The sequence below is a fragment of the Canis lupus genome, chromosome 1, assembly GCF_003254725.2.
Source record: "Canis lupus dingo isolate Sandy chromosome 1, ASM325472v2, whole genome shotgun sequence".
Classification (NCBI taxonomy): domain Eukaryota; kingdom Metazoa; phylum Chordata; class Mammalia; order Carnivora; family Canidae; genus Canis; species Canis lupus.
Window position 1 is genome coordinate 99,791,211 of NC_064243.1, and position 13,231 is coordinate 99,804,441.

General features: G+C 46.1%; 1 protein-coding gene across 1 annotated transcript in view; it reads left to right on the forward strand.

Annotated features, from left to right (window-relative positions):
* Positions 1-13,231, forward strand: part of A1BG (alpha-1-B glycoprotein) — an 18,749-nt gene continuing 5,518 nt past the window's right edge. Inside the window, exons 1-8 of the mRNA XM_025421294.3 lie at positions 1-138; positions 8,979-9,147; positions 9,247-9,282; positions 9,374-9,652; positions 10,329-10,601; positions 10,949-11,242; positions 11,890-12,186; positions 12,699-12,998. Of these exons, the coding sequence (XP_025277079.1) occupies positions 100-138; positions 8,979-9,147; positions 9,247-9,282; positions 9,374-9,652; positions 10,329-10,601; positions 10,949-11,242; positions 11,890-12,186; positions 12,699-12,998 (1,687 nt within the window). The 5' untranslated portion in view covers positions 1-99. The remainder of the gene's footprint in view (positions 139-8,978; positions 9,148-9,246; positions 9,283-9,373; positions 9,653-10,328; positions 10,602-10,948; positions 11,243-11,889; positions 12,187-12,698; positions 12,999-13,231) is intronic.

Below are 13,231 nucleotides of genomic sequence, written 5' to 3' on the forward strand. Positions count from 1 at the left end.
GGTCTCCAGGATCGCGCCCTGGGCCAAAGGCAGGCGCCAAACCGCTGCGCCACCCAGGGATCCTGAATTATTATTATTCCTCAATCTTGATGATTCAGGATGATGACGGTTCTAGCTACTTTTATCTCCTCAGCCAAGGTAGGTTTTGGATAAAGAGCAGTTTTTGCAAACCTTGGTTGTAACATGTCTATAAGCAGGGCTCAGCAGAAGTTTTTAACCTATGGGTCACAGCAGCAAGGGAAATAGAAGCAACAAGGAGTCAGGCATGTAAGTTTTTTCCTGTTATAATTGTCAATCCTGTATTCCACTTTTATGCAACATGAAAAGATGGTCCATCTTCTGCAACTGCTCCATGCTGAATTAGGGTGGAGTAGAGACTTTAGAATGAAAGCATTTGGGGCAGCCTGGGTGGCTCAGCGGTTTAGCACCGCCTTCCGCCCAGGGCATGATCCTAGAGACCCAGGATGGAGTCCCATGTTGGGCTCCCTGCATGGAGCCTGCTTCTTCCTCTGCCTATGTCTCTGCCTCTCTCTGTGTCTCTCATGAATAAATAAATAAAAATCTTAAAAAAAAAAAAAGAATGAAAGCATTTGGCATGGTGCAGGCTGTTAACTCCCTTGTTCTAATGGAAGGATATCAGAGATAGCCCTTATCTGAGAACTTGGATATTTCCTTTACATAGTTTGGCACTATAACATCACTAGTTTTATCCTCAAGTATATTCTAAGAAACTGTAATAGTGTCAATAGTTAAACCCTATTTTGTTATTCCCTCTAAAATTGATCTGATACCAGTGAGTATCCAAGAGAATATACCAGTAAACCAATCCCAGCCACTTTGGAAAGGGGGCTGTGGTAGTCAAGGGCTTCTTGTAGCCACATGGCTTGCTGTTTGATTTTTATTATTTGGATCCATATTTCCCAGGAGGAGTTGATATAGGTATAGCAAGTGGTGTTAGCCATATGACTCTGCCTTGTTCAGCCAGCAATCAGGTAATTAATAAGAGGCATTTGTATGGAAACAAAAGAAAAACAGTTAATGGTAGAAGCAGATTATCAATCACTGTGTGAGTCCCCAGTGAGAAGATTTTTAGATGTCAGGTTTGAAGCACCTCAGATGGAGTGGTGGCAGGCAGCAGCAATCTGATGGATTTTTCTTGTTCGTAGTTCAAATGTCTCTGGTGATCCTTTTGAGTGGCCTGTAGAACACGACTGGCCATAAGATTGTCTGTACATAGGGACACCTGGGTGGCTCAGCGGTTAAACATCTGCCTTCCACCCAGGGAGTGATCCTGGAGTCCCCAGATTGACTCCCATATTTGGCTCCCTGCATGGAGACTGCTTCTCTCTCTGCCTCTGTCTCTCAAGAATTAAAAAAAAAAAAAAAAAAAAAGAATGTCTGTACATGAGCTATTGTGGAAACTTCTCTGAGTTTATTTATTTTTTTTTTAATTTATTTATGATAGGCACACAGTGAGAGAGAGAGAGGCAGAGACACAGGCAGAGGGAGAAGCAGGCTCCATGCACCGGGAGCCCGACGTGGGATTCGATCCCGGGTCTCCAGGATCGCGCCCTGGGTCAAAGGCAGGCGCCAAACCGCTGCGCCACCCAGGGATCCCTCTCTGAGTTTATCTCACGTTGTCTAGCTTTAGTTTGCAAGGCTGGAGGAAAACAAAAAGGTAGTTTTTAGTTCTTAATGATTTTAAGGTAAGTGAATGAGAGAAGATTGGTTTGGAGAAGAAACTTTGGTTTGGAGTCAGAATCAGATATCTGAGGAAACCAGAATTCAATATCCAGCCCAGTTTTAGAGGCAAACAGCAAATACTCAAAGATAATTAAACAAAACTAGAATTTAGCAACTAGAAAAATGTTATATAATCTTTCTCTCTAAAGTCACCCTCCTTCCTGTCAGAGATAGCTAAATTAAGACTAATTTGTTTGTAAAATAAGTTCAGTTTTAAGAAACTTGGCCTAATAATTTATGTAAGTGCAGCAAGAATAGTGATTGACTATATAGATTTTTCTAAATCTGTTTTGCAAAAACATTTTTTAAAAAAAGATTTATGGGCAGCCTGGGTGGCTCAGTGGTTTAGTGCTGCCTTCAGCCCGGGTCTGATCCTGGAGACCAGGGATCCAGTCCCATGTCAGGCTTCCTGCATGGAGCCTGTTTCTCCCTCTGCCTGCGTCTCTGCCTCTCTCTCTGTCTCTCATGAATAAGTGAATGAAATCTTTAAAAAAAAAAAAAAAAGGGACTGATACTTTAAAAAATTTTTTATTTATTATTTGAGAGAGAACGCATGAGAGAGAGCAAGAATGAGGGGTAGAGTGGGGTGGGGGGAGGGACAGAGGGGTAAGCAGACTCCCCACTGAGCAGGGAGCCTGATGCAGCACTCCATCCCAGGACCCCGAGATTACAACCTGAACAGAAGGCAGACATTTAACTGCTAGAACTTTTCTTTTATCTTTATTTTTTTATTTAAGATTTTATTTATTTATTCATGAGAGACAGAGAGAGATACACACACACAGAGGCAGAGACACAGGCAGGAAGTCTGATGTAGAACTCAATCCCAGGACTCAGGGATCAGCTTGACCGCTGAGCCACCCAGGAGTCCCCCTGCTAGAACTTTTTATAAGGAATTTCTGATTGGGCAGCCCGGGTGGCTCGGAGGTTTAGCGCCTGTCTTCAGCCCAGGGCATGACCCTCGTGACCCGGGATCAAGTCCCACATTGGGCTCCCTGCATGGAGCCTGCTTCTCCCTCTGCCTGTGTCTCTGCCTCTCTCTCTCTCTCTCTATCATGAATAAATAAATCTTAAAAGTTTTTAAAAAATAAATAAAATTTAAAAAAAATAAGGAATTTCTGATTGAGCCTTAAATAGCTATTTAAAGCCAGAAGCCCAGTCAAATAACCTGCCATTGGACTTTTCTGAAATACCTGTAGATTTGGGTGAATTCCTCTTTTTGAGGTCCCCAAAAGATCTTGAGGTCCCCAAACCTCATTCTTTACTTTAGTAAAGTGACATTCTTTACTCACTTGGTAAGGTATTGAAGATATTGAAATTTTAGGAGCTTTATATAAATTTTGGAACAGTTTTAGCATTTATCCACATAATAGAAACTAAGAAGATTTATTATTTGTTTGACAATGCTTTCCATGTAACTCAACATACCAAATAAATAAGCCTAATTGGTCAAAAGACTTTTTTTAGGATTTACATTTCTTGGAAGTCTGTGTGTGTGTATCCTATATAGCATCACAGATCATTACAAAACTTAAAACTTAATTATCTATTTAACCATTTAACTAAGGTGGCCATAAGAGAAGGTTATACGGTTGCTAGCAAAACTTAGCTCTTTTAATATTGAAAAGTTTAGTTTTCTTAAGAAATTAAAAACCGGGCAGCCCAGGTGGCTCAGTGGTTTAGTGGCGCCTTCGGCCCAGGGTGTGATCCTGGAGCCCCAGATCGAGTCCTGCATTGGGCTCCTTGCAGGTAGCCTGCTTCTCCCTTTGCCTGTGTCTCTGCCCCTCTCTCTCTGTGTCTCTCATGAATAAATAAATAAATCTTAAAAAAAAAAAAAAGAAATTAAAAACCTGGGGTCCCTGGGTGGCTCAGTGGTTTGGCACCTGCCTTTGGCCCAGGGCGTGATCTTGGGGTTCCAGGATCCAGTCCCACATCGGGCTCCTTGCATGGAGCCTGCTTCTCTCTCTGCTTGTGTCCCTGCCTTTCTCTCTGTGTCTCTCATGAATAAATAAATAAAATCTTTAAAAAATAAATTAAAAACTTGATAAAAACAAATATAGAAATCTTGTTTTTTGAGCAGATAAGAAAAAGAAAACCTACCCTTGTTTATAATTTCTTCTCATGGGTAGGGCAACAAACCAAGAAAACCTTGTCTCTTTAACAGGGAGAAAAGCCGAATTTTAATTTATGCCAGTATACTTTTAAAACTCACTAATTTTTAAAAGTATTAGTCTTAGTCCTAATCATGCATAAAATTATTTCATTCAGATTTTGTCCTACATTTTCCCTAAGTAGCCAGTCTCATTTCAAGACAAAATTACTTTCTTTTCCCTCAATAAAAATGTATACTCATTCCTTATATCTGTCTTATAAGATATATAAGACATATAAGTATATAATGTACTTTTCTACATTCAGAGTTGTTCTCTTTATCATTTTCTATCAGTCTTAATTACATTTAGCAGAATTTTAAGTATTATTATAATACTTTTATTATATAATAATTTTAAGTATTATTAAACTTAGTCTCCAGTTAAAACTAAGTAGGAATCACTTGTGAACTGTTATACCAGAATTCTTTAGAGTGACAAATTTATGAATATATTTCATAATTTTTAGAAATGTGTTTTATTATATATAGTACAATTTTTAAATTTTTATTTTATTTTATTAAGTTTTTTTTTTAAGATTTTATTTATTTATTCATGAGAGACACACAGAGAGAGGCAGAGACAGGAGAAGCAGGCTCCATGCAAGGAGCCCGATATGGGACTTGATCCCAACACTCCAGGATCATGCCCTGAGCCAAAGGCAGATGCTCAACCGTTGAGCACCCAGGCGTCTTCAATTTTTAAAAATATTTTATTTATTTATTTAAGAGAGAGTATGTGTACAAGTATGGGGAGGGGTGGAGGGAGAGGGAGAAGCAGATTCTGCCACTGAGTACGGAGCCCTACGTGGGGCTCAATCCCACAATCCTGAGATCTCGACCTGAGCGGAAATCAAGAGTCAGATGCTGGGACGCCTTGGTGGCTCAGCGGTTGAGCATCTGCCTTCAGCTCAGGGTGTGATCCCAGGGTCCTGGGATCAAGTCGGCTCATTGCATGGAGCCTGCTTCTCCCTCTGCCAGTGTCTCTGCCTCTATCTCTATGTGTGTCTCTTTTTGATACATAAAATAAAATCTTAAAAAAAAGAGTTGGACGCTTAACCTACTGAGCCACCCAGGTGCCCCATGGTTCGATTTTTATAGAAAGTGTAACATATGTTTATTAACAGACCCAAGTATCTTTAGTTTTTTTCTGTAACAAGACAAAAGCAGACAAATCTTATGGTTTGGTAATTAATGTTTCAAGATTTTATCTTATTCGATAAAGACTTAGATATTCAGGGACACCTAGGTGGCTCTGTGATTGAGTGTCTGCCTTCGGCTCAGGTCCTGATTCCGGGATCTGGATCGAGTACCCCATTGGGCTCCTTGCAGGGAGCCTGCTTCTCCCTCTGCCTATGTCTCTGCCTCTCCCTCTGTGTCTCTCATGAATAAATAAATAAAATCTTTTTTTAAAAAAGACTTAGATATCCAATGATATCTTCAACCCAATTTATCATTTAACTTAGCAAAACTTCAAAGTTTTGGGTTACTAAATATTTTGGAAGGTATTTAAAAGTTTATCTATGAACATTTTATTTATTTAGCCTATTTCCTTTTAACAATTACCCATGAAAATTGTACAACACAGGCAAAATTAACCATCATTTTAAGTTACTGTTTTTGTTGGGGCGTCTGAGTGGCTCAGTGTCTACCTTCAGCTCAGGTCATGATCTCAGGATCTTGGGATCCTGGAATGAAGCCCCACATTGGGCTCCCTGCTCAGCAGGGAGTCTGCTTCTCCCTCTCCCTCTGTCTCTCTCCCACACCCATGCTGGCTCACCTGCGCTCTTTCTCTCAAATAAATAAAATCTTGAAAAAAAATGTTTTTGGGGATCCCTGGGTGGCGCAGCGGTTTAGCGCCTGCCTTTGGTCCAGGGCACGATCCTGGAGACCCAGGATCGAATCCCACGTCGGGCTCCCGGTACATGGAGCCTGCTTCTCCCTCTGCCTGTGTCTCTGCCTCTCTCTCTCTCTCTCTCTCTCTCTGTGTGACTATCATAAATAATAAATAAATTTTTAAAAAAAGGAATTCTTTTAAAAAAAATGTTTTTGTTTACAGATTGCAACAGAGATGACATGAACTTATTTGACCTTTAGAAAACCTTGGTAAAATAAAAGTTTTTTATATTTAATGAAATAACTCTAACATGTTTATCTTAATTAAACCAATAACCTTGAATTAGCTTTCATATCAAATATTTTGCACCTGTGTCCACTAAAAGGTTAATCAGTTTGTTTCCCCATTTGACAATTTTACTTGGGGCTCCTGTGGGGAAATCTAAAGCGGGCTGTTTAGATCCAGGGGATCACCTGGGCCCCTTCATGTTGATTTTGGAGGTGCTCCAGTTTGAACCTCGTAAGGAGATGTCCCAACAGCTTGGGGTGCTTTTTGCTCCTTGATAGTGAGGGGAGGAAGAGCAGGAGCTGATGGTACAGAAGTACAGAGGGTGGTAGAAGGGTTGGCTGTGCGAGTACAAGAACAGGAGGAGGTGGAGGTAGAGGCATCAGGGGTGCCATTGGCAAGGCTGGAGACAGATTTAAACTTTCTTTTCCTTCCTCCCTTCCTTCCTTTTTTCCCCCTCTGTCTTCTGGGGCACCTGTCTTCTGGGGCCCAGTCGGTAGAGTGCAACTTTTGATCTCAGGGTTGTGAGTTCAAGCCCCACACTGGGTGTACAGATTACCTAAAAATTAAATCTTGGGGATCCCTGGACGGCTCAGCGGTTTGGTGCCTGCCTTCAGCCCAGGGCATGGTCCTGGGGTCCTGGGATCGAGTCCCGCGTCGAGTCCCACGTCGAGCCCCACGTTGAGTCCCACGTCGGGCTCCCTTCGGCGAGCCTGCTTCTCTCTCTGCCTTTGTCTCTGCCTCTCTCTCTGTGTCTCTCTTGAATAAATAAATAAAATCTTTAAAAAATAAAAATAAAAGTCTTAAAAAAAAAACCTCTGTCTCCTATCTTTTCCTCTGGGTGCTCTTTAGCCCTCTGGAAGAGGAGCAGGCAGTGGGTTGGGCTTTGGTTCTGGTGCTTGTGCTTGCGGGGGGTGGGGGGACCGTATTTAGGATTTCTAGTGTCTGCCTATTTTCTTCTTCCTTTTCCTCATTATTCTGACTATTGGGAAGGGGGTCAGGTGTCTTAAATTTTTGTTCATCTTTACCTCTTCAGACCATCAATCAGGTCCCTTCCTATAAGGCATCTTTATTATAGATTAACATAAAAGTCTGAATGTAGAATATTTTACCCCAGATAATTTTACCCTTGTGAGGTCTAGGACCAGTGAGTGGGCTTGGAGCATTGCAAAATCAATCCTTATGTGTGTATTCCTGGATGAGCCAATCACTAATTACCTTATGAGAAGGGAAATTCCTATGGGACTACTACACATCTGAGGAATATCCTCGGACACTTCTGCTAGGCCTTCATTCACCTGAAAGTACCATTTAACTCAAAGGAGCAGGTGTCCCTTCTCTTTGAGCTGAGCTATTCATATTTCTAGCCAGAAAATTTACTCAAGCTTTATATATTAATAACATCAATTAGTATAATGCCAAATTAAATCAACTAACCCATCAACCCCCTTAGAGGGCATCACTGGTAACCTTTAACAGTTCAAATAAAAGTCAGGACTGCCAACTCAAGTTGAAGAGGTTCAGGTATCAGGAGATATCACCAGATACATCCACCCATGAGGTGCTGAGGAGCCAGAGGGGCACAGAGGGCCCAAGCTGGTACCAAGCACTGAGTTCCAGATAATCCCCAGATGTTCTCAGGCGAGTTGCTCTGATATCCTGTTGACTATGCCAAGAAATATTGATGTAAAATGAACAAACACTTTAAAATTTTTTAAAGAGAAAGGAAAAGAGTTTTATTCGAGCCCAAGTTAGGACAGGTGCCCAGGATACAGTTTGCACAAAGAAGAGAGTGCTCTAGGGAAGAAACATTTGATGCAAGGATATATATATTTTTTTACATAAAGAGTTAACAGGGGCAGCTGGGTGGCTCAGTCAGTTAAGCATCTGCCTTCAGCTCAAGTCATGATCCTGGACTCCTGGGATCGAGTCCCATATTGGGCACCCTGCATGGAGCCTGCTTATGTCTCTGCCTCTTTCTGTGTGTCTCTCATGAATAAATAAATAAAATCTTTAAAAAAAAAAAAGAATTACAAATCATCATGATGGACATTTCAGAAAGTTACAGACTTTATCTTCTGTTTTTAGTATCTGCAAGTCTGTATGACTTTAATCTTATGAGGCCCAGGTTGTTTTTAAAATTTTTCTCATCTCTATGTTTGAAATGCTCTTTTTTGTTGTTTGTTTTTTAAAGATTTTTAAAATTTATTTATTCATGACAGACAGAGAGAGGCAGAGACACAGGCAGAGGGAGAAGCAGGCTCCATGCAGGGAGTGGGACTCAATCGGGTCCTCAGGATCACACCCCATGGCGGAAGGGAAGGCGGCACCAAACTGCTGGGCCATTGGGGCTGCCCTTGTTTGTTTTAACGAAGCAGACACACAATGTGTGCTCAGGGCAGACACAGAGCCCACGCTTTGAGGTTTTGCGGAGTCATTTTGATCTTGATAAATTTTGAAATACAGCTTCCTGGGAGCCCTGGAGCAGGGCCCACAAACATTAAAAATTAAAAATTTCCTTTAAATGAACGAGGGGTAGTGGAAGGGGAAGTGGGCAGGGAGGTTGGGGTGACTGGGTGATGGGCAATGAGGGGGACACTTGGTGGGATGAGCACTGGGTGTTATGCTATATGTTGGCAAATTGAACTCCAATAAAAAAAATTTTTTTAAATGAAAATTTCCTTTATCAATTAGTATTTATTATATTATTTGTTTTGTTTTAATTTAATTTTTATTTTTAAATTGTATTTCTCAAAAAAATAAATTGTATTTCTCATATTTTAAGTCATATCATTTGTTGATATTGTTAGTTTGCGACTTAATTATATTATTTTTAATTTTTTAAATTATATTATTTTAAAATAATCATTATTTATTACTTAGTTTATTAATTATACATAATTATTGATTATAGTTATTGATGAGGCTCCAAGGCCTTGGAATTTTGCCCTTTGTCCCCTGCAGGAACACCCCCCTACCCCTGCCTTCTGGGAAGGACAAACAATAGGGAAGAGGTCAATGCCCCTTGCTGCCCCTTTGCCACCCTTGCTTGGGCTTTATCACCACAGACACTCACCGGCTGGAGGGAGACTGGCCATCATGTCCACGCTTGGGGCCTTCCTGGTGCTCTGGGGTGAGGTTGCTGGGGCCAAGGTCCCTTGGGGTGGGAGGAAAGGGGAGGGAGGAAAGGGGAGGGATAGGAATGGGGGTCTCACAGGTGCGGTCCCCGCAGGTTTCTTGCTGTGCCCAGCGACCAAGGCAGCCTTAGGTAAGTCCGGATCAGGTCTTGGGGATGGTGGGCACCTGCAGAGGTGAGCCTCTGTCCTGGGACCCAGCACTGACCTCCACCTGCCATGCAGTGTTTGAGACCCGGCCGAATTTGTGGGCAGAGGCCGAATCGCTGCTGGAGCCCTGGGCCAACTTGACGCTGACATGTCAGGCCCGCCTGGGGACTCCGGATTTTGAGCTGTTCAAGGATGGAGTAACCCAGGAACTTGTACACCTTGATTTACCGGCCATGGAGCACCGGTTCCCGCTAGGAGCAGTGACGAGTGACACCCGGGGCCTCTACCGCTGCCGTTCTGGCTTGAACAGCGGATGGACTCAGTTAAGCAACCTCCTGGAGGTGACTGGAGCAGGTAAGCAGGGGCTTTAGTGGGGCCACAAGACAGTAGGGAGAGGGCTGCTCACTTCCTCACTTCCTCCCTCCATTCCTTACTCTCCTGGTCCTACTTTTCTGGCATGGGGGTGGCGGTGGGTGGGTGGGGATTCCTGAGCAGCTAGGTGGCCTTTGGCAAGTCATCTTACATCTCTGATTCCATTTCCTCATCTGTAAAATGAGGATGATGATGATGATCCCAGAAGGTTGTGAGGAATAAATGACTGAATCTACAGAAAGTACTTGGGAAAAAGCCCAGCACACTTCCCTTACCATATCTGCTTTTCCCGTCTCTTATCCTTGCCTCCCTTTCCTCCATCAATGTCTTCCAACTCCCTATCTCCTTGATATTTTCTTTTTTCTTTCTCTCAAGATTTATTTGAGAGAGAGAGAGACAGACAGACAGACAAACAGAAAATTGTGCATGGGGGGAGGGGCAGAGGGAGAGGGAAAGAGAAAATCATTAAGCAGACTCCCCACTGAGCATGGAGCCCCCCCACCCCCTCAGATCATGACCTGAGTGGAAATCAAGAGTCGGAAACTCAGCCGACTGAGCCACCCAGATGCCCCTCATGAGTGTGGAGGTCCTGGTCTGTTTGGGCTCGCATGTCTGTCAAGTCATTTAGAACCACCCATCAACCCTGCTCCACACGCAGAGTCCCTACCCCCACCTTTGCTTTCAACTGAGCCCGTGTCCTGGATCACACCGGGTCTGAAGACGAAACTGCTGTGCCATGGGGGGTTTCGTGGTGTGACCTACCTGCTGAGGCAGGAAGGCAATGATCAGTTTTTGGAGGTGGCTGAGGCCCCTGAAGACATGGAGGCCACCTTCCCAGTTCATCGGCCTGGTAATTATAGCTGCAGCTACCGGACCCACGCAGCAGGTGCACCCTCTGAGCCCAGTGCTACTGTGACAGTCGAGGAACTGGGTGAGTGTGTGGACGATCCCAGAGGGATTCCTGGGATAGGAGGCTCCTGGAAGTCAGAGCTATGTTTACCTTCACCCTCAACCCTGAATAACCTTGCCCAGAACTGGGTTGGGGAAACAGTGGTCACACAGTTGGATGGATCACACCTGACCTAAACATGGACACTGTGGCCCTGCGAGGTGGGGTGGGGGTGGGGTGTTGGGGATGGGCCACAAAGAAGGGTGTTCCTGGGGCTACTGCAGGGAGGGCAGAGGTCTGGGAGCTTGGGTGACTATAGCTTTCTCAGGAACAGTTCCACAGCAGGGGTTTCCAGGACTCTAGCTCTACTGACCCTCCCTGCCTTGCAGCGGCACCGTTGCCACCCAAGCTGAGTTTCCAGGGAGAGTCTGCAGGTCTCCTGCGCCCTGGTGCTGACGCCACTCTCGTCTGTGTGGCGCCCCTGAGCGGCGTGGACTTCCAGCTGCGGCAGGGAGAAGAGGAGCTGCTGGTACGCAGAAGCTCCAGCAACCCAGACCGCATCTCCTTTCACCTGGACATGGTGGCTTTAGGGTCTGGCGGTCTCTATACCTGCCGCTATCAGCTGCATGGCCAGCAAACCTGGTCTTCCGACAGTGCGCCTGTCGAGCTGCTGTTGAGTGATGGTGAGCCTGGCAGCCCCAGGCTGGAACGTGGACATGGGGCTGGGAGGGCAAGAGTGCTCTGCTCTGGGAGCGGGGAACAGGAGGAGGGATCCAGAGAGGGGTCCCCCGGAACTGGAGGGCTCTGGTGGGGGCCCATTCCCAACTCATCCACCTGGCCTCAGTTTCCCTGAGAATGAGACAATTAGCTCAGCAACTTCAATCAGAATAATTGGATGAACACACAAGTCTGCCACAGGCTGTGCAGGCAATGTCACCTGCCTGGGGTCCCCTCTATCTCCCGGGTCCAGATGGGCACTGGAGACCTGTTTGTTGAAGGCAGCCAGGTTGCAGCTGCAGGGCCTGCCAAGGACGGGGATCAGGAGGCCTGACCCCAAAAGAGGATCCAGGCCTGCAGGGGAGCACATCCTGGGCTTGGTAACAAAACTCAATCCCTTCCCCACATCTGTTTTCATGGACAAACGAACTAATAAGGAATAGTATAGGACAGTGTGTGAGGTATCTGGTGAGGTCTGGAGGGTGATGCAGTTTTAAGTTGAGGGAGAGAGGGGGCCCGCATAGGCTCTCAGGCAGGAGGAACCAGGCTGAATGGGGTATGAGGCCCAAGCCTTCCCCCTTGGCACCCGGATCAGCCCGTGTCCTCCCTGCAGAGACACTCCCAGCTCCGGAGCTCTCTGTGGAGCCCGAGACTCTACACCCCACGCCCGGCACGCTGGTGCAGCTGCGGTGTCAGGCACCCCGGGCCGGCTTGCGCTTCGCCCTGGTGAGCGAGGTCGCCAGAAAGCGCCGAGTGCACCATGTCCTGAGCCCCGAGGGGACAGAGGCCTGCTTCCAGCTGCGAGATGTCTCGGTGGTAGACTCAGCCAACTACAGCTGTGTCTACAAGGACACTGCGCCACCCTTCGCCGGCTCTGCTCCAAGCTCGAGCTTGGAACTGCGCATTGATGGTGAGCTGGTGGGGTGGGAGCAGCCATGAGCAAAGGAGGGTGCCCAAGGGAAGTGCTCCAGGCCTCAGTCCTGTCCGCATAGCAGACCTTTCAGACAAACGTAATTTGGGCTGATTTAGGCTGCCGCCCACAGCCTACTAGGGGATGCCTCCCATTTGGTTTATTTCCTGTTCCATGGCCAGGAACATCATTTCCCATGGCCATTTCTTTCTTTCCACACCTGTCCTGAGGCCCAAAGTGCCAAGTGCTGGGGACCCCAGGAAGTCTCAGAGCAGGCCCAGGTCTAGGGAACATGCAAGATCTTGGGGAAGAGGGTGACAGGGAGGATAATAGGAGAAGCCACTTCTGTTCAGGACCAGGAAAAGGAGGAAAGGTGTGTGCACAGGGTAGCTTCCTGGTGGGTGGAGCAGCCAGCAGGCCTGGGCTTAGTGGGAGGCAGGAAGGCAGAGGGGCACTGGGGCAGCTGCTGTCTGAGGAGAGGACCTCACTTGACCACTGACTGCTCCACCCAGGACCCCCTCCCAGGCCACAGCTCCAGGCTCTGTGGAGTGGGGCTATGATTCCTGGACGTGATGCCATCCTGCGCTGCAAGGGCCAGGTGCCGGAAGTCGTGCCGCACATCACTTTTGAGCTGTTGCAGGAAGGCAAAAAGGAGCCTTCAACCCAGGTCTGGGCCACCCACCCCTCAGCGGACCTTGTACTGACCTATGTGGGGCCCCAGCACGCAGGCAACTACAGCTGCCGCTATCGCTCATGGTTGCCCATCCCCTTCGTGTCTGAGCTCAGTGACCCAGTGGAGCTCCAGGTGGCAGGTAAACTTTTCCTCTGGTTCTGTGAGCTGGGTTCCTCCTCTGGCCTTTGCCCAGATTGTGCCCTTTATCACGAGGGCCCTTACCCTGAATTTTCTCCCAGCACATTGGTTAGTGTGCCTAGTGTGCTGGGGTTATGAGGGAAATTGCAGGTAGGGAAATGACAGGTGCAAAGGCCCTGAAGCAGAGTGGTTTGGTCAGTTAGAGCATCTGGAGGGAGGCTGAGGTGTGGGAGG